The following is a 24,001-nucleotide window of genomic DNA, read 5'->3' on the forward strand; positions in this document are numbered from 1 at the left end:
CGCTGGTCGCCGCCGCGACGTGCGACGCGCGGGGGCGGGGCGGGGTGGCGCGGGGGGGTGTGGGAACGGGCGGTGAGGCGGTGGCGGCGGTGGCGGTTGCGGGCACTGGCCACCATGGGCAACTGCCACACGGTGGGGCCCAACGAGGCTCTGGTGGTGTCAGGTACGGCCGGTGTCTCGCAGGGGCTGGGGAGGGTGTCCCTGCCGTGGGGGGGGAGGAGAGGGGGCCTGAGGGGTCCCTGTCATGGGGGGGACACCCTGTCATGGGGGGGTCCCTGAGGGAATTGGGGGGGAGGGGAGGCTGTCTGTAATGGAGTCTACTAGGAGGGGGCCCTGGTGGGAATTGGGGGGGGGGGGGGGGTCCTGGCTGTGAGGGGGGTCTTGGATGTCCCTGAAATGCGTGTTGGGGGGAGTGTTTCTGTCCTGAGGGGGTTTTGGGGCACTGAGGGGGGACCCTGCGATGGAGGGGGGGGGTTGCCCTGTCATGGTGGGGCACTGGGGAGGTGGTCTCTGCCTTGAGGGGACCCAGGGAGGTGGTGGGGAATGAGAGGCCCTGCCTAGGTGGGGAGTGTGGGATCTGGGGGGGGTGTTTGGGGGTGCCTGCTGCAGGCTGCTCTGTGATTTGGGGAGGGGGGGGGGAATCCCATGTAGGAGCACTGGGGTGTTGTGGCAGGAGGTCCTTCCTTGAGGGGGCACTGGGAAGGGGGCCTCTGTCATGAGGGGACGTTGTGGCATTGTTTGGGGGGTGTCCTGCAGTGGGTGGGCACTGGGGTGCTGGGGGTGTCCCTGCTATGTGGACCCTGGGGCTCCCCAGGGTGGGGGTCCCCACAGCGCAGAGAGCGGTGGGTGAGGTCGTGATGCCAGCGGCACGCCCCAGTGCTGCTGCTTTTGGATGATGTCAAGCAGTGGCACCAGCAAGGCTGCCAGGCTCTGGGCCGCTGCCAACAGCCCTTAGCTTGGATTGCCAAGAAACCATCCTGTTTCTGGGGGGGCAGGTTGGCTTTCCTGGGGAGCGAGAGCTGGGTGTGAGCATCCCGCTGGGGCAGAGAGGGCAGCTTGGGGCAGGGCACCACGGGCCTGTCCCTGGGGTGCCTTCTGCATCCACCATTCCTACTGCTGGTTTGTTACTAGCACGTCACCTGGCTTCTCAGTGGTGCTGTCACTGGACGCAGTTGATGCCAACCAAATATGTACAGTTTTCTCTTCAGGCGAGCTGGTTGCTTAGGTTACGGTTAAATAAACCAGCAGTGCAATCCCCTGTGTCTGATTCAACCTGTAGCTGCAGGGTTAAATAAACCAGCAGTGAAATCCCCCGTGTCTGATTCAACCTGTAGCTGCTCCAATACTCTGCCGAAGCTCCAGACTGCACTTTGGCATAGACCAGCCTGCATGCGGACAGGACTTAATTACCGTTAGGTGATGTAACAGCTTGCTGTAAGGGCTGGATACTCCGCTCTTGTGTGACAGGCTGGGGCCAAGTGCAAGGTAATAACCAGGTTAGATACAGATGTTGGTCACTTCATGTGTCCTCAGTCCTTTCTGTCAATGCTGGGCTAGTTTTGTGGAAGGCGCTTTGACGCTCAGACCTAAACTCACCCGGGAGAAAATGCATGTGAACGTCAAGGATGTGCTACGATCACAGCTCTGCCGTGCATGTGAAACTATGTTGTTATGTTTTTGGAGCCAAAGCCTCCAGCGGGCTGTGGCACTTGCTTTTCTGGTTGGTCTGTTATCAGTTCATCTCTCTTGGATAACAGACCTGTTACGGGAATTACTGAGGAGATGCCAGAAGCAGGCTGCAGTTTTGGAAACAAGTATGCCTGCTGTGGCAGCTGCTTCTAAGGAGATACAAACCACACCCACCAGCTGCCTGGAGCAGCAGTATTTCTTGCAGTTTTCCTGGTCTTCTGCACGTTTCTGCAGTTCCCAGCTGGGATCTAGAGCTGATACTGCGCTTCCCTCCAAAGAGACCCCCATCAAAATCAGCGCTGCTTGGTGAAATACCATGTCCTGCGGGAGGAATCTGGAAGCTGTGCTCCAGGTGTGCCAGGATGCCCTTCGGTCTTAAGAGCTTGGTTTTGCTTCTGTTCAGCTCTGAAGTTTACAAAATGCGGCTTGCAGGATGAGCCAGCAGGAATTTGTGGTATCTGGTTGCAGTTCCAAGCGTTATGCTTTCCCACAGCCGGGAGCAGCAAGCCGAGGACACTCCTCGATGTACACAGCCACATTCTGGGAAGGGAGCGTAAATCATGCCAGGCTCTGCAAGTCAAAATTGGTTTCAGTGCTGCCACCAGACGTGGTTTTCCTCTGCTGCTGCCCAGTGTGGTCTGCAAACGCTTGCTGTCTCCTGAGAGCACCGGCTGTGAGCTTCAGGGGCAGCCCGAGAGGTTGTGGGAGCTCTGTAGAGCCCCGCAGCTCCTCTGCGCTTACGTGCAGACTGAACACCAGGGCATTAGTGGGAGGGAGGCGTGTAACTACAAGCAGTTGTGGTTCCGGGAACTTGAGCCCTGTCTCTCTGGGGAAAAGCAGAGAGGACCTTGGGGGCCAGCATTTATTTGTGTGACACTAGGTTGGATTTGGGGAGGGAGGAGGAAGGGAAGAATAAACCAACAACAAATAATATTAAAAGCAGGCTTTTGGCTTGCAGTCTTGAATTGTCATATAGTTGTTATTTGAAAGACTTTACTTTGCAGGAAGGCACCTCCAAATCATGAAGCTGATTGGAAAGTTTTCTTTATTGTAAATTTAGCCTGTGCCTCTTGAAGGAAGTTTGATCACGTGCCTCCCCTGGCATGTGGATTTTTTTCTGAGGAGTGGCGTTCTTTCTCTTCACTTTCTTGTGAGACGCTCGAGTTCCTCCAGTGCTCAAGGAGCAGCCAGCCATGCCTTGGGAAGGTCTGTGTGTGCAGGAGCTTTGTAGCCTTATTTGGGAAGCTGCTCCTAGGCACGGGTCGGCGTTCCCACTGACACTTGCGTCCTTCCCCTGTTGAGCAACACGGATCTCCTTCTAAGAAATTGCACGTGGTTAGCCAATCTGTCCGTGAAATGTAGACCCCAGGCTTTGTAAGAATGCTCCACAAAGCCCCACAGGGACAATGATGGTCTCTGCAGAATGTGGGTCTCACTTTGCTGGAGGGTAGCCATGCTTGGGAGCCTCCCGGTGAGGTTTGGTGCAAGCTCTGAGGAGGCTTTGGCAGGCACCTGGCCCATCACTGGGTCCCCTCCAAGCACAGCTGCAGCCAGTCAAGTTTTCAGGGAGATACACAAAGTACCTGTTTGTCCTGATATCAAAATGTTCCCACCAGCTAAATAAGTTGTCTCAGATGCGTAATGTTGGTTTTGGGTTACAGTCTGGTTGAATGCAGCTTTGATGGCTAAGGATCGATCTGCTAATTTTGAAATACAATGCTATAATATTTCTGCAGAGACTTATAATAAAGAGGTATCATTTATAATGGACGCGTTCATCTTACAGTTACCATAAGTAAATAGCGTTGCCTGAAACTCTACAGTTGGGGCATTTTCCTTCTGGCTGTTGAGGGCAGCAGGGTGGCACCATGCAGCAATGGCCCAGCAGCCAGAGGAGCCTCGAGCTGACCACCTGGAGATACGTGACAGGGGAAGGTTGGCACAGCCCACCATGTTCCTGGGTCAGAACAAACTGCCGTTTCATTGAAAGTTCAGGGTGTGAAAGGTGGAAAAAAAGTCAGCGGAGTTGCAGCCCGGTCAACCTAGCTTTATTTCCTGGGAGAGTATCGAAACAAATACATTGCTCGTAAATGCCTAGAAGAAAACAACTACGCTGTATTTGCTGAGTATGAGCTGTGCCCAGCTGATCTGACTTCCCTCTCGGGTGAGTTAGCACTCTAAAGGAATGAGGAGAAACAGCAGGTATTGTACACCTTGCCTTTGCTAAGGCTTGTTATGCTCTTACGATTTCTCAGAAGTCATCTTGAGAAATATGGTCCAGCCCAGTTTCTCAAACTTTACTTTAGTGCAGTGCCCTTTGGGGCTCCTTGATCTCTGTCAAAGTAAGAAAAGAGCTAGCAGTTAATTCCAGTTTTGTGTAAACATTTCCTGCCGCACCCCAGCAGTCAGGGGTAGTTAACCCTTCTGGAGCTGCTCTAAGCTCTCACATCCTGTTACTGCATCCTTCTTATTCCTGCAAGAGGAACTGCTCATGATTTTGAGCCAGTGTGACTGTGCTGTTTTTATGGTACTTCTCAAAGTTTTGCAAGCCTGAAATAAAGGCTTCTTGAGGTTTTGCAAGCCCTTTCTGCACAAAAGGAACTTAGGCAGCTCCTCTGTGGTGTTTCCTTCTCAGGAGGTAGTTCTTCAGCTTTTTGCTGGTGGTGGAGCTCAAGGTTTCCCTTGTCAGGGGCTTGTTAAATCTCCAAGACTTGCAAATTACTCTTCAGAAAACATAGCAGGAGAAAGAGGTGGACAGAATCGCCTTGGGGCTTTCCTTTTGGTTTCCAAGAGGTATTCTAGGGTAGCATGTCTGTAGTTTTGTTGTATAACTTCATTGTGGTTTGTCTTCTCCAAGTTTCTGTTCACAAGATGAGTTAACCTAAACATGTGGTTTTTAAACTTGCTCTGTAGCATTGATAGCCATAGTTTAAAACAAGTCATTTTGATATAGATTACATCCAAAACAAGCTAGCCAGCATAATCTGCTTTTATCTGCTGTAGTGACCGCCAAAGGATTTTATGGATTCAACTTGGAACCCTGCATCTTTTAAAATAAATTTTTGTTAACCTTGTACCATTTCTGCATGTGGACAAAGCCTAATTTATATGCACAGCAGGGCCTAAGAACCAGACACTGACTTTAGTCTAGACCCTGCTTTATTATGTGATTTTCTTTATGTATGCCTTTGCCTTTTTCTCTCCTCTCTATTATGTCTTTTGTCAGTAACTGTTTTCAATTATCAATTTTTTCCCTGTCTTTCTGCACTTGCTTGTTAACACCCCATGACATTTCCCAGCACAGGGCTGTTTCTTTAACAAACCCAGCTTCTGTCGGACTGGACCAAGCTGCTTATTCCCAGCTTCAGTGGTGGGTCCTCCTGGAGGAGGAGACTCCAGCACCAGATTGCCCTGAACGGAGGCATGAAGATGGCAGCTCTCTCTGTGCAGGTGAAGGCAGTGGTGTCTTCTCAGTTCTTGTCTTCAGCCTGTGACAGTCTTTGGGAAGAAATGTAGTTACTGAGTTATCGTAGCAGCCTGTATACCATGACCTGATTTCTGAACACTCACCGCTTCCTGCCAGAATACAAGTGCGTTGCCTTGAGTTACCTTGGGAGACCAAATAACACAGAGCTTGTTCACAACCTCAAATTGTCCCGGCTTTGATGTTTTGAGCCCTGTATCTCCTTAACCGTTGGGGCTCCTGTTCTTTCTTGCGTTCCGTCCATCAGGGCAGCAGCTTCCTGCATCTGCCAAGAGCTCCGTTTATCTACAAACTCCCAAACGATTAATCTCATTTCGTGTTAAAAAAAAAAAAAAAAAAAAAAAATTAAAAAAAAAAAAATCATGTGCTTTCTCCTAGCTTCTGGGAATTCTTGCTTGAACATGGGACCCCTTCATTTGGGAAGAGGCCAAGCTGGATGGCAGCTTCCCGGCTATGAATCCTCCGTTTGTAGTGCGCCTGGCTGCCGTACACTGCCCCGGAAGAGGGACGGTGGATGTTTGTGGAAGCCATGGCCAAGTAGCTGTGAGACTCAGGCTGCTAGAACAGTGGGTGTATTATAGCTGGAAAAGGCAATTTCTCTGCCAAATCTCATTGTGCAAGAGGGTTTATTCTTTAGCCTTGCAAAGATTTCGCTTTGTTGGTTCCTTTTTCACTTGCTTTCTGAGACTTGGGAAAGAGGCTGCAGGGCTGCGGTGGAAAATGAGCGTTCAGCTCATCTGACTTGCGTTACCAGGACGGAGCTCTGCTGCGCTCAGACGTCCGGCCTGCATGAAAGCAACCAGCTGGCATCCCGCTCCTGTTTAATGTGTTAAGTTTTCCCTGTTTTTCTTATGCTTTGAACACTTTTTTACATATAATCTAGCTTGGTAAACTGTGCTGTTCAGCAGTGTTGTGTAGCACTAGGAAGCAAACATGGGGCTTGCTTGGATGTGCTACTAAATAAGGTATTTCCTTGCATTGCCTGCAAAAGAAAAGACATGTCTGTGCGGAGAGGCACATTCTTGTAACAACAGTGGGTATAGGGTGCAGAGTTTTCTCAGAACATTATTATGAAATTATTACCAGAGGTTTGGTAAAGACCACATAGACCCTGTGAAATAAAATACCTTTCCACGTGGAGCTGCTTTTCCCAACTGCCAGGAACACCTCCCTTCCTGTTCTTGGAAAACAAGGGCCTGGTGAAAAGGCTGAACTAACCGGGCTGACGTCCTCCAAGAAACATTAAAAGGCGTTGTGGTTAATACGATGCAGGATATTGTATCATCAGCTCCTGTAACTCCTTGCCTGGCTGAAATAGCCTTCCAGCTACAGGAAGAAGCTATCCAGAAGCCGTCTCGGAGGTAGCAGAATATTCCTCTAGGCTGTGGAGCACAGGAGACCTGAAAAAGTGTGGAAATCTGTCTCACATTTGTGTTTACTTCCTACTGAAATCAGAAGGTGAAGAATTGTAGATGAGGCCAATGTGCCAGTTTATCAACCACTGCATGGAAGCCAGTGAAGCAGGCAGTATCTTTAGCTGATGGTGGAATATGGCCAAACACTTGAGGATGGAGAGGAGGAGGAGGAAGATGGGGAAGAAAGAGTCCCCTCCTGCGCTCCAGAGGGCCCTGCCAGCATGCTGGCCTGGATGTGTACTGCCTTTGCTTCTTCATTTTGAACAATCATCGTCTTCCTTGAAGGGGCTGCCTTCTGTGGCTGCGGTATGCTGGCTTCATAGTTCTCCCTTTCCCCTCCCACAACACAAAGCTCCCACAGCGCTGCAGCCACGTTGTTTTCCCTGCGTGCCCGCTCTTCCTCTGCGCTGGCTCTGTCTTGCCTGTGTAAATACATCCCGCAGGGCTGAAACTGTCTGTTGCTCTGTTGGTACAGCGCTTGTCTTGCTGAGGCCCTCGGGCGCTGGTGTAGTAAGTGTGATTATGGATAACAAACTAGGGAGGGAGTGCTGGCTTGATCTGCCTGAGAGACGGCAGCTCACAGCCCTGCCTGGTCCGAGCCAGGGAGCTGCAGAGCTCCTCCCTTGCCAGGCATGAAACCTAGGGCTGGTCGCTGGCAGGGTGCTCTCTTGAAAGGTAGCAGGCGTCTTTTTTCCTTGAATCAAAGATATGAAAATCCAGACAGCATCTTCCAGCTTCAGTGGGGTCAAATCTTAAACATGTCAGAGGATTTCTGGAGGCTGCCAGAACTCTGGGCACAGCAAGCTCTTGTGATGGACCATCCAGGCCTCAGGCACTGTAGTACTTGCACAAGCCAGAACTAGGAGATATCTTTGGGGAGCTCGAGGGTTCTTCTATTCTCCAATGCTGACCTGCTAGCTTTTTGGTGGGTTTAAGGGTGTTTTGGTGGGTTGCAGTGTGGGGTGAGGGAGAGGAAATGTATTTCTTACATGGCTTTCAATAACAGAGCTGGTTAAAGATACTGAAGCATGTACTTACAATGATACTGGTTGCTAAAAGCGCTTAAACTGCTTTACAAAACTAAAATAAAATCCTGGTTTGAAATACAGTTGCTTTCTCTGTATTATTGTTCATCATACTGAATTATTACAAATACTATTTTCCCATTTTATAAGACGATTCAAAAAAAGGTTGCCTTTGGAAAATTACCATGTGAAGCCCATGGAGGTGCAGAAGAGCATTGGGTTCCCTAGTGGCTGGCTGCGTTATGGCCAACTGAAGGGTGTTCCAGGGCTGCTGTGAATCTTGGAAAGAGTTTTCTGTGTTCATTATTTATCAGACACTGTAGGCATGCTTGGATTCTTCTGGGTCATGCTGCAGAGCTTGGCTTGGTAGCACTGGGTGCTGTAATGCTGCTCTGAGAGGCTGGGGGAACCGATGACCCCCCCAGGGTGTCCTTTCCTCAGCACCAAGAGGCTGGGCAGGCTTGTTGTGAAGTTCTTCTGCTCGTGACTCAGTCTGGGTGCAGGTTTTTCCCCTGGCTGAGAGCAACGTGTGTGCGTGTAATCTCTACAACTCTGTGCTTTCTGCTGTGCTGCAGGTGGCTGTTGTGGCTCTGATGTAAAGCAGTATGTATACGGAGGCTGGGCCTGGGCTTGGTGGTGCATTACTGACACCCAAAGGTAAGGAGACCCCTGTTATTTGTGGGTTTGAAGTAGGAGTTAGGCAAAGCCATCCCAGTGGGGCTGTCAGCAGTATCTTTAGGAACATGGGACTGGGCACTGCATATGAAACCATGGGTGAGCATCAGCCCAGTCTGCTGCCTTTGGCTGTGACCAGCTCCTGGTCCTTCGAAGGAAGGCTGCCTTGCGTGCAGCACTGTAAGTAGCTGGAAGGAGCAATATGTGCCCTGTGCATTGAAGCATGGGGAACGTAGGGTCACTGAGAACCACACAGCTTCTGGCTGTCCTCTGCTTTGAGTGGTGGGGGCTGAGGTTGTCCAGGGCCCTGCAGGAAGTGTAATCCTGTCACTTCAGGCTTACCTGACAGTAAACAATGATGTACAAAATAAAATTGCAGGATGAAGGGGTTCTGTGCTGACTATTTGCGTGGGGCAGCAGGGTATCACGGTGCAAAAGACAAAAAAAAGAAAAGAAATCCCATGCTTTCAGCTTGGAAGTATTTCCCAAATGGTCTCTCTGTCCAGACCTCTCCTCAAACCCAAGTAAATCAGATTTTTGTTTTCTCCCACCCTCCACCACCCCCACCCCCCTTTTTGGTTCATTGTTTTTTATTTACATAAAACCCAACAAGCTGAGAGGGCCGTAGCCTGGCTGGTCATTGTGTTTCTTCCTGTGCTGGTGCAGTGAGTGCTGAGGAAGGTGACAGCCCTGCTCTCCTCTGCTGCTGCCTTTGCAGCGCTCCACAGCTATGAGACTCTCGCACAGGTACTGGGCAGCAGGGCCATTGGCCTGGCTCATCCATGAGTTCACAAGGGGACCTGAGTTCTGCCCAGTATGGCCCAAATCTCACCCAGTAACAAACACGTTTGTGGCACGCAGTGGGCCAGTGCCCCCTCCTGCTCCTCAAGTCTCCTTTTCTAAAGATACGCTGACTGCTGTCACTTTAGGAGCAGGCTGTGTTCCTATTTAAAACCACGGGATTTCCTTTCTCTCCCTTTCCTCAGTCGTAGATTTTGCTTGCTGCTTCTTACTGTCCTGGTCTCTGAACTAACATGCTGTGACAGTGCTGCTGTCCTGCTAACATAGCTCTTGATCTTTAGGATCCATGGGAATATTACTTTCTCCTAACACCTCCCTCATGCTCATCACCAATGCAGGTTTCCTCCATCTGTGTAAAAGATAATAGGGACAAAGGATAAAGACGTGACTTTTGGGTTTTTGCACTGAGTGATGGCCAGAAGTTGTAATTAACCCTTCCTGCTTGATCTGGCCACCTCTTTTCCCTGTTCATGTGTTGCCACCAGCAGACAAAGTGAGCATGTTGCTGCCCTCACTCTGCAGAGGATACGCTGCCGTAGCTGCTGCTCACCTGCGGGTCAGGCAGCTTGCCTTGTTCGAAGGGGTTCTGGCTGCTGCTGGCATTTGACTCACGATAGCTCTCAGGTCCTCTCCCAGGTGGCTGGTACTTGGGATTGCTACGAGAGCCTGCCGTAGTGCTCCGACTGCATGAAGAGGTCTCAGCTAACACCTGCTGCTTTAGCCCGGGCTCTCCAGTGATGCTCGTATGAGGTGGGAAAGAAGGAAAAGCCCAGCTTGTGGGGTCAATGCTTAAGAACTGCGTTTGATCCAAACAGGTTTCATTCCTGAATTTTTGAGAGGCATCTCGTTGGGAGAACTGTTGATTTGAACAAATGGTTTCTGCTTCTCCTCTTGTGTGAGAAGCCCAGAGAACAGTGCAGGACCTTGACCTGCCATGTGCAGGAGGTAACAGATGTATTTGGGAGGCTGACTTATTAAGTTAAGCAAAGGCTGAGTCCAGGGCCAAGAACTGCTTGCCAGGAGTGAGCTGTCATATGATAGAGGTCTGTGCATTATTTAGCGAACAAAGCTCTTGACAGGAATGCCAGCACCCAAACAAATCTTTTACTTTAAAATCTATACCCCTGGTTCATGCCATGGGATATGGGGCTTAATTCTCCTTTTGAAAACAGTGCCTTTCCCGAATACCATAAGCCATGCCACAGATGGAGCCTGCTCCATTAACATGAAGAGCGAGACACATTTCCTCCTCTGAAATTAGGACATCTTTTCTGGAACTGCCAGTGCTGAGAGCAAGAGAGACAGCAGCAATTGTGTTGCTGTCAGCGGCATCCCGCCAGGTAGCACTAACCTGGGAACAAAAGGAACAGTTAGAGCTGGCAGGGTGCTGGGCTCTTATCCTGCTGCAACCTTGAGGACTGGGAAAAAAAAGAAAAAAAAAATCCAATCCCTGTTTAAGGGTCAGAAATAAAAGCAGTGAGAGAGGCAGCATGGTCTTACATGCCTCTGGGGGAACCAAATGGTATTATTCAGCTTCCCAGAACAGCACTTGGAAGCACCTTCTCTCATCAGTGCCTTAGCCAAGGGTGGGTAGCCAGGTCCCTGGCATTTTCATTTTTCTGGCCCCTCTTAAATGTTGGCTTAGAAGCATTAAATTATTACAAAAAGGAATTTTCTGTGTGTGAAGATTACTCCAACAGAGAATTCCAGCTGACTCCAGGATGGCAGTTCAAGTGGGATACACAGTTCGGTTTCATCTGCGGTGACTTACAGGACGCAGGGTGGAGACGAGCCCCCAGCCTGTTTGTCCTCATTAAAAGAAGCAGCTAGATGCTGTAAACTCCCCACAGTGACCAGAGAAGCTGCTCTGGCCCAGCATTACGCAGCCCTGGGAGCAGGCAGTGGGAGAAAGGCAAACTGAACAGGGAAAATTGGAAACCTGAAAGTCTCGTCTGTCCTTTGCAATGGATGTCTTACTCTCTGATAACTGCTTTGTATATTTGCTGTCCTACCCTTATTCCTCGCTGCTCAGACTGTCTTTGGAGGTTATGACCATCCTCTGTCGCTGTGAGAATATTGAGACGTCGGAGGGGGTCCCACTGTACGTAACAGGGGTTGCACAGGTAATAATCCACCAGCTTCCTAACGTTGTGCCTAACCGTTTATCCCTCTGTTTTGAGCAGCAGCAACAGCAGCAGCAGCAGCAGGATAACATAAAAACTAATGGTTTTCTAATGGGACGGTTGAAATCTCAATACCCTCGTCTCCTTCCCCTTCTCCAGCACTTGCCCTGGGGCGCACTCCACAGTTTATAGGTAATGCAGACAGATGCATATTTGTCAAATTCCAAATTCAGCATTGCTGTAGTGGCTCCTTCTGATAATGCTGCAGAGATTTGCTCCAGCTGTAACCCTTTCCTCCACAGCACTGTTTCCGTTGTGTGCTTGGTGGAGAGCAGAAGGGCATCTGCTTTTGTGTGGAGCCACAAGCAGGCCAGACTGGCTTCTGGGTTTGGGGCAGGTGGGAAGGCAGGTTTTGCGCTGTTTCAAAAGGAAACCTGTACACGTGTGGGGAAATTGCAACTGTACCTGGCTCTGCAGTTTTGGATATGGGTTTCCACTCAGCCCTTCTTCCTCTGCGTGGAGGCAGTGCCCATTTTGGATGTTGTCACATTTGAAAGTACAGCATAGAGACCTTGGATGAGTTGCAACATACAGGACTAGTGTTTGCACTGTGAGCCCTTATGAACCAGTGTAACAGTAATTGCCAAACATCCCTGTGGCTTGCCAGCTAAGAAGCAGCACAGTATTGAAATTAAATTCCAAGTATAGATTAGGTCTTCAGAAGGCTAAAATCCTGCAAAAGCTGATCAAAGCTGTGAATACATATGGCAAAAAATGCCTCCGCATGTTCTGGACAGTGGGATCTGTTTTACCAGCTCCCAGCTTCCATGCCAGTTTAATTAGGACAGTGGCCAAGGCAAGCATGAACTTGCAGAGATACATTTCGGCACTTCCAGCCAGTCCTGGAGCAACTCCGCGTGCAGGCAGCAGCCCAGTGCAGCCCCTTCACGGTTCAAATGTTTGACCTAATGTTCACTGACACAAGCTCTCTGCCGTATGGCTCCCTGTCCTGACTCCCAGTGCCTTCCCGGCTTGTTATGGCCAACACGAGAGCCAGGCTTTGCTTCCTGAAGCAGAACCTGCCACGGCCAAGCATGTCTCTTGTTTTACCAAATCATGACTTGCAAATCGATGGGTCTGGCCAAAGTACCTCAAGCCCACCTTGGGTGACTGAGAAAGCTCTAGAGCTGCAGGATCTGTTCCTGGGTGCCTGATACTGTACAGGCATGACCCTGAAGAGCTGGAGATTCACTTCTATCTGCCTTTGGGTCACAGGACACAGGAAAAGGGAGAGGTGAACCAGATCAGGGGGTAGGTCTGTGTTAATGCTAACCCAGCGAGGGCAAAGGCAGGGCTGCTTCTTGCAGCATCAGCACCGGGTTTTGCCAAGCAGCAGGGCTCCCGCGAGGGTGGCAGTGTGGGGCCAGGGGGTGGCATCCTGGGTCCATGCTGTGCTTTTAAACCAGTGACACCAGCCAGCGAGAGCACGTGCTGCCCCGGCATTGGGCAGCGTGGCACAACGAGCCTCTGACAGGGGGCCCTTTGAGTTCTCAAAGCTGCTAGCTTCTGGCCACCTCGCTAGCCCAGCAGAAGGGAAAGGGTCACGGTATCATTTCCAGTCTGGCTCCCAGCCTTTCTCTGCTGATAAATTGCCTTTAAGCGTTATCTGAAAAATCTATTTCTTGGCCAAAGTGACTTGTCTGTCTCCAGTCACAGATGTAGTCCCTCGGCTGCATTCTGCACCTGTCTTACATTACCTGTGATGAGTGCGGCAGGTAGCCTGGGGCAGGAGATGCAAAGGGAAGAGCTGAGTGTGTGTTACCTGGAAACGTGCAAATATTTTACGTTTTTTGGCAGGATTTCCCTAGAGATAATGACGTTACAGCCCAGGTGTGAGGACGTAGAGACGGCGGAGGGGGTAGCTTTAACTGTCACAGGTGTGGCACAGGTACAGTAACTCCAAAACATCATTTCAGGAATGCATGTCTCTAACTTAAATCTAGTTTTCCCCCTTAAGAGGTTGCTGTTGTCCAGGAACAGAAGCCAAATGCTCTGAAACACATTCTTGTACAAAATCGCGCTGTCCTTGTTGGTTCAAACACACTACAGCATGTTCCATGTTGTGAAGGGGGTTGTGACCTCTCCTTCTCTCCCCAAAATCATTCCTCTTTCTGGTGTCTCATTTGTCCATGTGGCAAATGAGGTGTGTGGGGGTGACTTGATCTGTTTGTGAAACGCTGAAGTACCACAGTGCCCTTGGAGCTGCATGTGACCCTGCAGGACTGAACCATTCACTCCTGAGATGGTATTGAGCGTTATGTTGCTTTGGATTATTATTACTAGCACGTGGACCTTGTAATTCTTCATGGTGAGTTAAAGCTTAAAGAAAGAACTTAGTCCCTCCAGGCACTAAAATTTGTGTGTAAAATTTCTGGCTTGAATTGAATTTTGATTCTCTGAAGCTGCCTTCATATGTGAGAACCAGCTCTTGCTGCTTGTGATAGTACACTTAAACACCCATGTTTCTTAGACTCCAAGGCCTGCTGCCCTGATACAGAGTTTGTCCCTGTGACCAGGTCCTGCCTAGGGGAAGATGCTGGGAGGGAAATGTTGTTAGCTTTTGACAGAATTTGACTCCCCGAATAGGCAGCTGGATGCTTTGATTTAAAATTGCTCCTGACAGCTCATTCTGGGTGTATAAAACCAAGATAGTGGTTCCGAGTGCACACAAGGCTGTGGTCACCCAGTGTCCCAAGGCATGTCCAGCTCTGTTGTTGCAGGAGAAGTGACAGTCACATTCACTGTGGTGAGCAGTGGAGCTGAGGGGAGCTGCTGAGTGACGCAGTGATGTGACCAAAATCCCACATGCGTCAAAAGGCTCCCCCCAGGGAAGAGCACCATGGCTGCTGCAGCCCTTTTAAGACCAAGTGCTTGACAGATTTCACCCAGTGCTTTCCAGAGCAGCAGATTCCTCCGTGGGTTCATTGGTTTGCTCTCAGCTGACATTGCAGAGGAGCTGTGTGCTTGTGTCTGTGCGTAAGTGAGGATATGAATTCAGCCAGGAGCAGTTTCTGGATTGTCACACATGGCAGAAGGGCTGGGCACAACCATGACTCAACAGCAGATAATCCATCGCCCTGCTGCTGTTGGGGAACGAGGCTACATGCAAGAGCACCAGCACGGGAGCCAGCATCTTGGGCTCATCCTGTCTCTAATGATGTAAACCAGTGTCCTTGTTTTCAGTTTTTCAGTTCTTTATATCCATTTAGCTGCTAATGTGTCACGTAACTGCAGTGGTCTTTGCATGGTTGGCAAAATGTGTGCACCCCTCTGTTCTGTCCCCTCACACACATTTCATAAATCTGTAGGCTTTTCCTTCTGCATTTGGAAAAGGTATTTCTGTGAAGGCAGCATTCCTTTTTGACCTAATTTTGGGACATCTTTCCATTGCCTGCAAAATGGTCTAGGCTGGGCGGCGCATGGTAGCAGAAAGCTGGATCACCAGGTGCCTTGATTTAAAAATGCAGCTCCCAATTCATCTCATTCAAGTTATTCTCCTCTCACTGTTCATTTTTTCCACTGTCAATTAATTTTAAAGGTTTAGGCTTGTGAGATGCAAGGAATTGCCGTGCAGAAAGCAGGCTTGAGGCAGCTGGGGACACACGTGGCAGAGGTTACCTTAATTTTGCAGAAGTACTTTTGAGGCAAACATCTTTCTTTTAAGGGCTTGTGCAAAAAAAGGAAAAAAGTAAACGAATTATTACTAGAGAAACACCTTTTAAAATGTTTGCCGTACTAATAGAAGTGCTTAATGTACATAAGGATGCTGTTCTTTTTTGGAGAGGGATGTAATGAGTACTCACCACGAGCCTCCTTCCTGTATTGGCTGGGTGCTTGTGGTGCGCGGGGATGCTGCTGCCTTAGGCCAAGCTGGGCTTCATATCCTTCCATACGATTTTTCTGAGCCTCAAGCTAATTGGATTGTCTCTGCTCACCCCTCGCTGCGATTGCAGCTGGCTGGAGCTGGGTGCGGCGGTATCGATCCTTCAGATGGAATTGTTTTATGGAGGCTCTCTGATTTCCTGCCGGCTAAACTCTCTCTCTGATGTGAATGACATTTGAAGAAGCACCAAGTGTCGCAGTGCCCTGTCTGAAATACTGGAAACAAGCTGAGCGTGAATTGCTCAACTCTGTTCTGTTTTGTGCAACCTTTGCTTCGTAGGTTGACATCTATATTCAGTGGATAGCCAGGCTCGTTTGGGCTGTGCAGGGTTTACCAGCGCAGGCAGGCTGCTGGCTAGCTGTATTCAGAGAGGCTGAATCGTCGTTGCTCCTGTTAAGTACCGCAGGGACTCTCTTTAATGAACATCCCACTCTGTGCTCTAACTGTCCTCTCCATAGCTCCTGAAGGGTGGGGATTGTTTAGAGAGGTGGAATTGCTGGCAGATGCACACCATAAATGCTGCTGCTGACTCTAATTGGTTTTGGTATTTGCAAAAACCTCTCGTTCGCTGCGAGATGAGCCTTGTGCAGGGCCCTCGCTCCCGGGTTCAGCTCCATAAGCAGCTCTCCCAACTCCCCCTTGTGTAGAAAGTGCACACTGCTGGCCCGGGGTGCAGGGACGAGAAACCGCTGTGGTCTGGCCCTGTAAGGAACCCAGAGGTCTTGGGGAGGAAGCAGAAGAGGATTGCCACGCTTGCTCTAGTCCCTTTGGTTTTAGACTAGGAGACCCAGCCTGAGAAGCAAAGGTAGGAAATAGGCTCAGCCCAGGTTGGTGTTGCTTCATGTTTCTAGGGATAAGGTTGTGGTAGCTGAGTCTTGGTCAGTTCACCGTGTCCAACGTGGTCCTCCTCTGGTCCTCTTAGAAGGTGGTGGCCGGTCCCAGTTGTCCTGCTCTCTGGCAGTGCCAGGGCTGGGTGTTGCTGTTTGGCTCCAGAGGTTAGGTTGCAGGATTGTTTCAGACTCGCAGGCTATCAAACCAGGCTTTCTCAATAAATAGGTGTGCTGCTTTTGCCAGCAGTTTGACCCTGAGAAGTGGTCTTGTAGGTGTCAGGATGAGGTCTGTAGGCTGTGAACCCATCAAGAGCGTGTATTGGGACCCTTGGAGGGCCCCTATGGAGCGCCTGAAGCTTCGGAGATCTCTGAGCCAGATGGCATTGCAGGTAGCAACAGGTCCAGCCAGGGCCCTTGGGGCAGGATGCAGGGTGCCACCAGCATCTCTTGGGACAGGAGGCACTGCACAGCCCAGATGTCTCCATGAGAGGGTGCTGTGGGACCCGCCAGCACCCAGAGGTCCCAGCAGAGCTGTGTGGCTCATACGGCCCTGCTTCCTTCTCTGGTGCTGCCAGACACGTCCCTGTGTCCAGGCATTGCCTAAGCCCTCAGACTGGACCTGGTCACCAGGAACTGTCACCTTGGTGGGTCGTAGCTCCTCATAGCTGGGTCCTGTAGAGCTCCATGAGCACACATCTCCACCACCTAACACCCCATAGGGATTTTTAACCCACTGTGCCTTTAAAAAGCAGCCCTGTGACCAGCAGGACCATTGTAAGACCCTGGCTTGTCTGGAACTGGGGGTGCTTTTACATCTGGCTCTGACTGTGGGACGTGAAAGCGGCGCTGGCGCGGCTGTGTCCCACCTCTGCAGATTGCTACCAGACTGACTGTGCGGAGTGGGACAACTGGGTCCTGGCTGAGGCACATTGGGGTCACCACAAAGGACGGCTGGGAGCTCCCAGCCACAAGCAGGACAAACCAGTGTGCTATGGCCATCTTGTCTGATCTCTCCTTGCAGGGAATGCTGAATGGAGCCCCTGTTCCCAAGCTGCTCCTTGGGCATGTCAGACTCTTCCTTGTTCTCTGCCTTTCCCGTGTCAGAAAAATTAATTCTAGTGAAGGAGGAGGAAGAGAAAGGTAACAAAATGGCTTTTGGCCAGGGGTAGTAATAGAAAGCCTTCTCCTCCTAGGTCTGGTGTTTGGTGCAGTGGCTGAACTGGTAATTCAGGGCTCTTTGGTAGAGTTCTCATCAGGTGGGACTTATAGGGCCAGGCTCTGTCCCCACATCACCCAGTAGCTGCTGCTGTGGGATAGATGGCTGCAGGGAGCACCTCTCCATGCTGAGCTGCAGTCGGGGTTTGGAGAGGTGCCTGCCCCGGACGCTGGCACTGCTACGTGTGCCTGCAGCAGGGCTCACCCCAACAGCAGTGAGCAGGGGCTTGCTGGCTGGGCCCGTGGCCTGGCTCAGCGTGGTGACAGCTCAGCATGGTCCCTTGGAGCATCAGTGGCATGGGGGCCTGGCAGCCTGGTGGTGGTACCTCTGCTTCTGCTGCTGCTGCTGCTGTTGGGTGCCTGTCCCTCTTTGGACAGGTGCCTTCAGTCCCTTTGGTTTTTTCTCCTGTCTCTAGGTGAAGATAATGACTGAGAAGGAGCTCCTGGCTGTGGCCTGTGAGCAGTTCTTGGGCAAGAACGTGCAGGATGTGAAGAACGTGGTCCTTCAGACGCTGGAGGGGCATCTGCGCTCCATCCTAGGTGCGGACAGGCTCACGCTCTTGGAGGCATCTTGAGTAGCTTTCTCCCTTCTCTGCTGGCTGGTCCCAGCAGTATTGCAGCCACAACAGATGCTTCCTCTGCTGACTGCAGAGGCGGCATCTTAGATTGTTCCTCCCCTACAGCAGCTCCTGCTGTGTTGCTGGGTGTTGTGATAAGTGAGTTTTTGGTACCTGCAGTAAGAGATATCTGAGTCCCCATAGGTTACAGGTGTGCGTGGTGGTTGCACTTGTGAGACAGATGTCCATATGCACTGCAGGGTCCAGGCAGAGGATTATGCCCTTGTGCCCAGACCTCAAGAAATTAGGGGCAACAAGGATGTTGCTGAGCTTAGACCTACGCCGTTGTATGTTACCTGTTCCAAATAAAGTGCTTCGCCTTCCTTCCCTCTGCAGGTACCCTGACAGTGGAGCAGATCTACCAGGACAGGGATCAGTTTGCCAAGCTGGTGCGGGAGGTGGCAGCTCCTGATGTGGGTCGCATGGGTATCGAGATCCTGAGCTTCACCATCAAGGTACGCCCAGATGTAGGGTGCTGTGCTATGGGGCTCCGGCAGCGCTGTAGAAGCAGCACGACAGAGCCTGGCCCTGTCTCCTCTGCTGCAGCTGGCTGAAAGGCTCCGGCTGACAGCCTGCCCCAGCCCTCCGGGAGTTTCCATGACAGCCGCCACAGCATGTCCTGTATCCAGGCAGCTGGGCAAAGAGCACCCAGTAGCTGCCTCTGTAAACATGGCTCGTGGAGAGCGCTCGCTGATAACCAGGCCTCCAGGGAGTCAGAGGGAAGATGGTGGGAGAACCTGCCTCTCCCTGTCACACCTGTTTCTGTTTGGCAGCAGGCTGACATGGCTCGTTCTTAACCTGGCCTAACCACACAAGTGATTGCTCTGAGCTTCAGCAGGAAGAGAGCAAGATGGAATCACTCATTTGAAGTGGTTGTGACTTATCTTCCCCTCTCCAGGATGTATATGATAAAGTAGATTACTTGAGCTCCCTGGGAAAGACTCAGACTGCGGCTGTCCGAAGGGATGCAGACATCGGTGTGGCAGAAGCCGAACGAGATGCTGGCATTCGGGTGAGTCCGGAGATGTGCTGGGCTTCCCTGCAGCAGCCTGTTTTGCTCCAGCTGCACACCCTGGACCTCTGTTCTCTGTTTCCTCTCTGCAGGAGGCAGAGTGCAAGAAAGAAATGCTGGATGTCAAGTTCATGGCAGATACCAAAATAGCAGATTCCAGACGGGCTTTTGAATTGCAGAAAGCTGCCTTCAGTGAGGAGGTCAACATGAAGGTGAGAGGTATCAGACAGCCCACTGCTGTTCCCTGGCTGGTTCGTGATGGTATTGGTAGCTCTGGGATTTGCCAGCTTCCTCCTCTTGCATGTGTTAGGAGAGCTGGAGGTGGAGAACCTGGGTTTCTATGTCAGTGTGAGCTCCTTGCAGCAGATTCCTCTCCTGTTTGCAACAGTTAGGTGCAACTAGGAGAGGAAAGGGTGGGGAGGGTCATCCAAGCTGAACCTGGAGCTGGTTGGGCTCAAGTGCTGTGGGAAGAGCACCCAGGGAAGGACAGCAAGTGCAGTTCTGAGGATTGGGACGTCACCCCTGGGTAGGTTTGGGAGCAGGAGCCATGTCTGGTTTCAGGGCCTGCCAAGGGTCCTTATGTCTGCGCACAGGAGATCGTGGCCAAGATCCCTCTTCTCATCTCTCCTGTGTGTGCAGACTGCAGAGGCCCAGCTGGCCTATGAGCTCCAGAGCGCCCGGGAGCAGCAGAAGATCCGCCAGGAGGAAATTGAAATTGAGGTCGTGCAGCGCAAGAAGCAGATCGATGTTGAAGAGAAGGAGATCATCCGGATGGAAAAGGAGCTGATAGCCACTGTGAAGCGGCCGGCCGAGGCTGAAGCCTATCGTATCCAGCAGATCGCTGAGGGCGAGAAGTGAGTGAGCCCATGACCCGGTCCAGCCCTGAGCCTGGCTGCGCACTGGGCTGGGGTGAGGTGGGAGAAAAGTGCAGCGGGTGCTGCTCGGAGACCCAGCTCGTGGGCTCTCTGCAGGGCAGGCTGACAGGGAGGGAAGCAGTGCTGGGTACACTGCAGGGATCTGGGCTGCTGGAGGGCTGGGTTTCCCTTTCCAGGGTGAAGCAAGTCCTCATTGCGCAGGCGGAGGCAGAAAAGATCCGCAAAATCGGAGAAGCAGAGGCTTTTGTAATTGAGGCCATCGGGATGGCAGAGGCTGAGAGGATGAAGCTGAAAGCTGAAGCGCTCCAGCAATATGGAGAAGCTGCCCAGCTGGCTCTAGTGCTGGATGCACTGCCTGAGGTGAGGAGGGAGCAGCGTTCCCCTGCTCTGGGCAAGTGGTGGGGAGTTCCCAGGCTGGGCCAGGTCTCCTGGGGGCACAGGGAAGCCCTATGTGGTGTGTAGGGACCTTGCCCAGCAGGCTGGTGAGCAGCTCCTTGACTCTTTGCTTGTCCCACCCTCCTTCTGTGCTTCCCCAGATCGCTGCCAAAGTGGCTGCTCCCCTCTCCAAAGTGGACGAGATCGTTATTCTCAGTGGAGAGAGCAGCAATACAACATCCGAGGTCAACCGTCTGCTGGCCGAGATCCCTGCCTCTGTGCGTGCCATCACTGGCGTGGATCTCACAAAGGTGAGCCGGGCACCGGCAGCTGGCAATTTCTGCAGCTCTTAGGGCACAGAGACTTGCCTGAAAACTTACAGACTCCTAGGGAGCCTCTCCTCCCCCAGCCCTGCCCAGCCGCAGAGTGCAGGCAGCTCCCTGCTTCCCCGTCCTCCAACCCTAACAGCTTCTCTCTTCCCCTCCTACAGATTCCCCTGATCCAGAAAGCCACCGGGGCCCAGGCATGAGGCTGGGCAACCCAAAGCTAGTGAAGATCACTCCCTGTTATGCACTCAGACATCAACTGCCTTCAACACGTGGGAATTCCTTTTATATCAAAAGACAATTGGAGTTTCATTTTTAAGCTCTGGTGCCTTATTTTGTAGGGCCAGAAAGATGCATGTCCAATCAGCTGCTTTTTTTATTACAAAGGCTGGGAGGGGATTTATTTTGTAATTAACTGTATATTGTATCAGGCCGGGGTTTGGATCCGATCCCCAGTTATGACTGGCAGCTTGTCTGGTGTTGCAATCCCAGTGCCTTGCTGTTCTCTGTCCTTGGGTGGCCGCCCAGAGCTTGGAGCGGAGGCTCGGCGGGACGCAGAGCATGGAGTGCGGAGCTGTAGGAAGAGAACAGCCAGGACCCACCTCCCCTGGGCTCCCTGCCCTCCCACAGTGACCCTCCTGGGCACTGCCCAACCCCTGCCTCTGCCCACAAGCTGTTTTTGTGGCTGGCTTTCCCCATCCAAGTGTCTCGCCCACAGGGCCCTCGCAGTGCTAGCACTCCTATCCAGGCTGGGCTTCTCCCGGGGTGGCAGTCACCCCTCGGGGAGGGTGACAATCAAACACTGCCAGTGGGTGCTGCCCGTTCCCATGCTGCCTTCCCTCGGGGAAGTTTCCTCCCGGGATCTGGAGAGGAGAGAGCCTGGGGGTAGCGGACAGAGCATTAGCGGAGGGAGCCCAACTCAGCCCTGGTCTGAGCCAGGCTTGGCAAGGTCCCACCGCTAGGAATGCCAAAAAGTAGCGCTTTGCCAAAGCCACCCCCTCCGAGAATGAGGCGAAACCACCGAGGCTGCTGTCCCTGAGTGCTGTGGTACATCTTGTCCCCCCCCAACTACTAAACTACCACGGGTCAGAGGGAGGGGGGGGGGACGACCAGGCAGGGTGCTGTGGTGGGGACGGGCTCCTCCAGCACTACAGCCTGTACAACTGGCAGGGGACCAGCGCTCCTGGGACTGGTGCCGTGGCCCTGAGTGCTGGCTGGGGTATGCCCCAACAGGCAGCGCAGAAGCCCCTACCTCACTCAATCCCCCTCCCTCTTACGGCCAGTGGCTTTGCTGCCCTGAATGACAATGTGAAAGAGATTGTCCCCGTGTGTGTCCTGTACTCCCCACAGTGCCACCATGGCCCTGCGCTGGCCCGTGTCGCTTCCCCAGCTGTCTCGACGCCTGTGTTCAGTGCGGCCGTAGTGGCCAAAGCCATGTGTGAAGCCAGCCTGGCGCTGCTGTGGGGTGGTGGGATGGTGACCCGTGCAGGCACCGTGGGGTGCTGGGGGTCCCTCCGCTGGCTCATTCACCCACAGCTCGGTGCCACCCCCCCACCTCGTTGCTGTAGGGTGGGTGCAGGGACCCAGGCCAGTACCGGCCAGTCCGTTTGCCAGGAGTGACCTGCTGCGGGGTGGATGGGTGCTGTGGGGGCCGTCTGCACCCCGTCCCCCTCCCTGCCGCCGGGGTGGGGAGAACCAGCGTTATCAGCCCCCGGCTTGTGCTCGCGCCGCGGGGCCGCCGGCGCAGATCTGGCACTTGCTGGCGGGTGTGCCGGGTGAGGCGTCCTATCTGCATGTGCGTATGCATGCCTGCGTCCCTGCGACCGTCACTGCTGTATGATAATAAAGCCTTGTCACCGTGTGCCTTGGCTCTTGTCTTGTGCCTGCTGCACCCATCTCCCCTGCTGTGGCATCCCCGGGCGTAGGGCAGCGCCAGAGCCGGTGCTTGACTGGCCGTGGCATGGGCCGGCTGGGGGCTGCTGGCCCCAGAGCGTGTGGGTGTTCCCGCTGGGATGGGGGAACAGGGGGTGCATGGAATTGAGGTCCTGGCTCACACTGCTCTTGAAAGCTGCTGGGAGCTCGTGGCCTCCCCATGGTCACCATTTCCCCGTGGGGTCCTTGTCCCATCCCTGGGGCTGCTCCTGGCCAGCCCTAGGTGGGGGCAGAGCCTTGTCCTGCTCCCACATGGATTGAGCATGGAGCCAGGAGCCACGGAGGGTGGCTGATGAGCTCCAGGTGCATCGCCCTCGTTAACTCGGGGAGCTGATCACTGGGGGGGGCACCCCAACCAGTAGCACCCCAGGGTTTGGAGCAGGGCTGATGTGGACCAAAGGCTCTGCCTGTCCCAGTAGCCAGGCTGGTGGCAGCAGCTCATGCTGCCCCCGTCTCCCCCAGCCAGCCCATGCCCTTGCCCTGCCACGGGAGCCCCGGCCCAGCCTGGTGCACCCTTCCCTGCACTGGGGGACAGCAGGGTGGCTCTGGGAGGTACCTGTCCTTCTTGGGGTCAGCCTACAAGCAGGACCAATGGTGCTCACGTGGGGGGGCTTTGCTGCGCTGCCCTCCCAGGTGCAAAGGCGATTCCCTCGTGCCCTCAAGTTCTTCCATGTCCCTCCTGAGCTGGGCATGGGCATGGGCATGGGCAGGACAAAGGGCCCCATCCCAAGCACCCTGCAGCAGGGTGGCCCTGCAGATATGCCGGGTGGGACAGCTTGGCAGCCCCCAGCGGCTTCTTATCTGCAGCCAGACATGCTGCCCTGTAGCAGGAGGGCTGCAGCATCCGGGGTCCCCTGCGGCACCTGGGGGTCCCCACACCAGCCCTGTGGTGCAGGTCTGGGGGACACTCAGGGCCCCTTCTGCCCCATGGGGTGCAGGGCCACAGGGCAGGGCTGCCCTCAGGTGCTGTGGGTGCTGAGCAGGCAGTGGGGCTGGCATTGGGATAATCCCATGGGGTTCACCTGGGACTAGCAGGGCTTGGGGGACTCTTGGGGACACTTTGCCTATGTCCCCGCTGCAGGTGCTGGGGTACCTGTGCTACAGTTTGGGGAGCACTCCAGGCCCCCCCAGGACACCTCTGGGTCACAGCAGGGGCCAAAGGCAGGAGGGGACAGTCCTTGCAGCCCCCAAATCCCAGCATCCTCATGCCTGGGGACAGGCTAGTGCCAGGGCTTGACCCTGTGCCTCCTCCTGCCAGGGTCTGGCCAGGCTGGGGGGAGCGTGGGTGACGCTGTCCCTGTTCCTGTCACCCAGAGGTGAGAGCGGCTCTGGGGACATCTCGCGTGGCAGGGCAGGGTCCCCGATAGCCGGACACTGCTGCTTATCGGGGTCCCCACGCAGGCGGTCCCGACGGGGGATTATCACCTCCCTGCAGGCGACTTCCAAGAATGCTGTCGTGTGCTGGTGCAAACAACCTGGTGCAATGGCACGGTGCTTGCTGCAGGATGTGGCCCTGTGGGGACAGACAGGGCTGGGGACACGCATAGTTGGGGGGGGGGATGGACATATGACCAGGGTCATGCACAAGCAGGTGACACTTATGGCCAGGCACTGCAGCCATTTGGGGACACGCGTGGCCAGGGGACAAGTATGATGGTCATACT

At 53.1% G+C, this 24,001-nt stretch overlaps 1 protein-coding gene across 12 annotated transcripts; it reads left to right on the forward strand.

Moving 5' to 3' along the window:
- The first annotated feature begins 65 nt into the window (after positions 1 to 65).
- On the forward strand, positions 66 to 22,267 carry FLOT2 (flotillin 2). 12 transcript variants are annotated; one of them, XM_049802338.1, is made up of 12 exons: positions 85 to 163; positions 8,189 to 8,270; positions 11,122 to 11,190; positions 13,070 to 13,160; positions 17,617 to 17,740; positions 18,154 to 18,272; positions 18,716 to 18,829; positions 18,922 to 19,041; positions 19,469 to 19,683; positions 19,881 to 20,064; positions 20,241 to 20,390; positions 20,570 to 22,267. In XM_049802338.1, exons 1-12 carry the CDS (start codon positions 115 to 117, stop codon positions 20,606 to 20,608), a joined length of 1,356 nt encoding a protein of 451 aa, XP_049658295.1. In that variant the 5' UTR covers positions 85 to 114; the 3' UTR covers positions 20,609 to 22,267. The 12 variants fall into 12 exon arrangements, with proteins under 12 accessions (XP_049658284.1, XP_049658295.1, XP_049658282.1 ...); XM_049802327.1 differs by lacking the exon at positions 11,122 to 11,190 and having other exon boundaries at positions 66 to 163; XM_049802325.1 differs by lacking the exon at positions 13,070 to 13,160 and having other exon boundaries at positions 11,122 to 11,212.
- Positions 22,268 to 24,001: the final 1,734 nt, after the last annotated feature.

The sequence above is a fragment of the Accipiter gentilis genome, chromosome 6 (genome assembly GCF_929443795.1).
Source record: "Accipiter gentilis chromosome 6, bAccGen1.1, whole genome shotgun sequence".
NCBI classification, from domain to species: domain Eukaryota; kingdom Metazoa; phylum Chordata; class Aves; order Accipitriformes; family Accipitridae; genus Astur; species Astur gentilis.

Excerpts from the sequence above, each read along its gene's own strand:
- FLOT2 (XM_049802338.1), top strand. The coding sequence starts at position 115 with ATGGGCAACTGCCACACGGTGGGGCCCAACGAGGCTCTGGTGGTGTCA. Across the intron at positions 164-8,188 it reads CGAGGCTCTGGTGGTGTCAG|GTGGCTGTTGTGGCTCTGAT; the intron begins GTACGGCCGGTG and ends GCTGTGCTGCAG. Across the intron at positions 18,273-18,715 it reads TCCTGAGCTTCACCATCAAG|GATGTATATGATAAAGTAGA; the intron begins GTACGCCCAGAT and ends TCCCCTCTCCAG.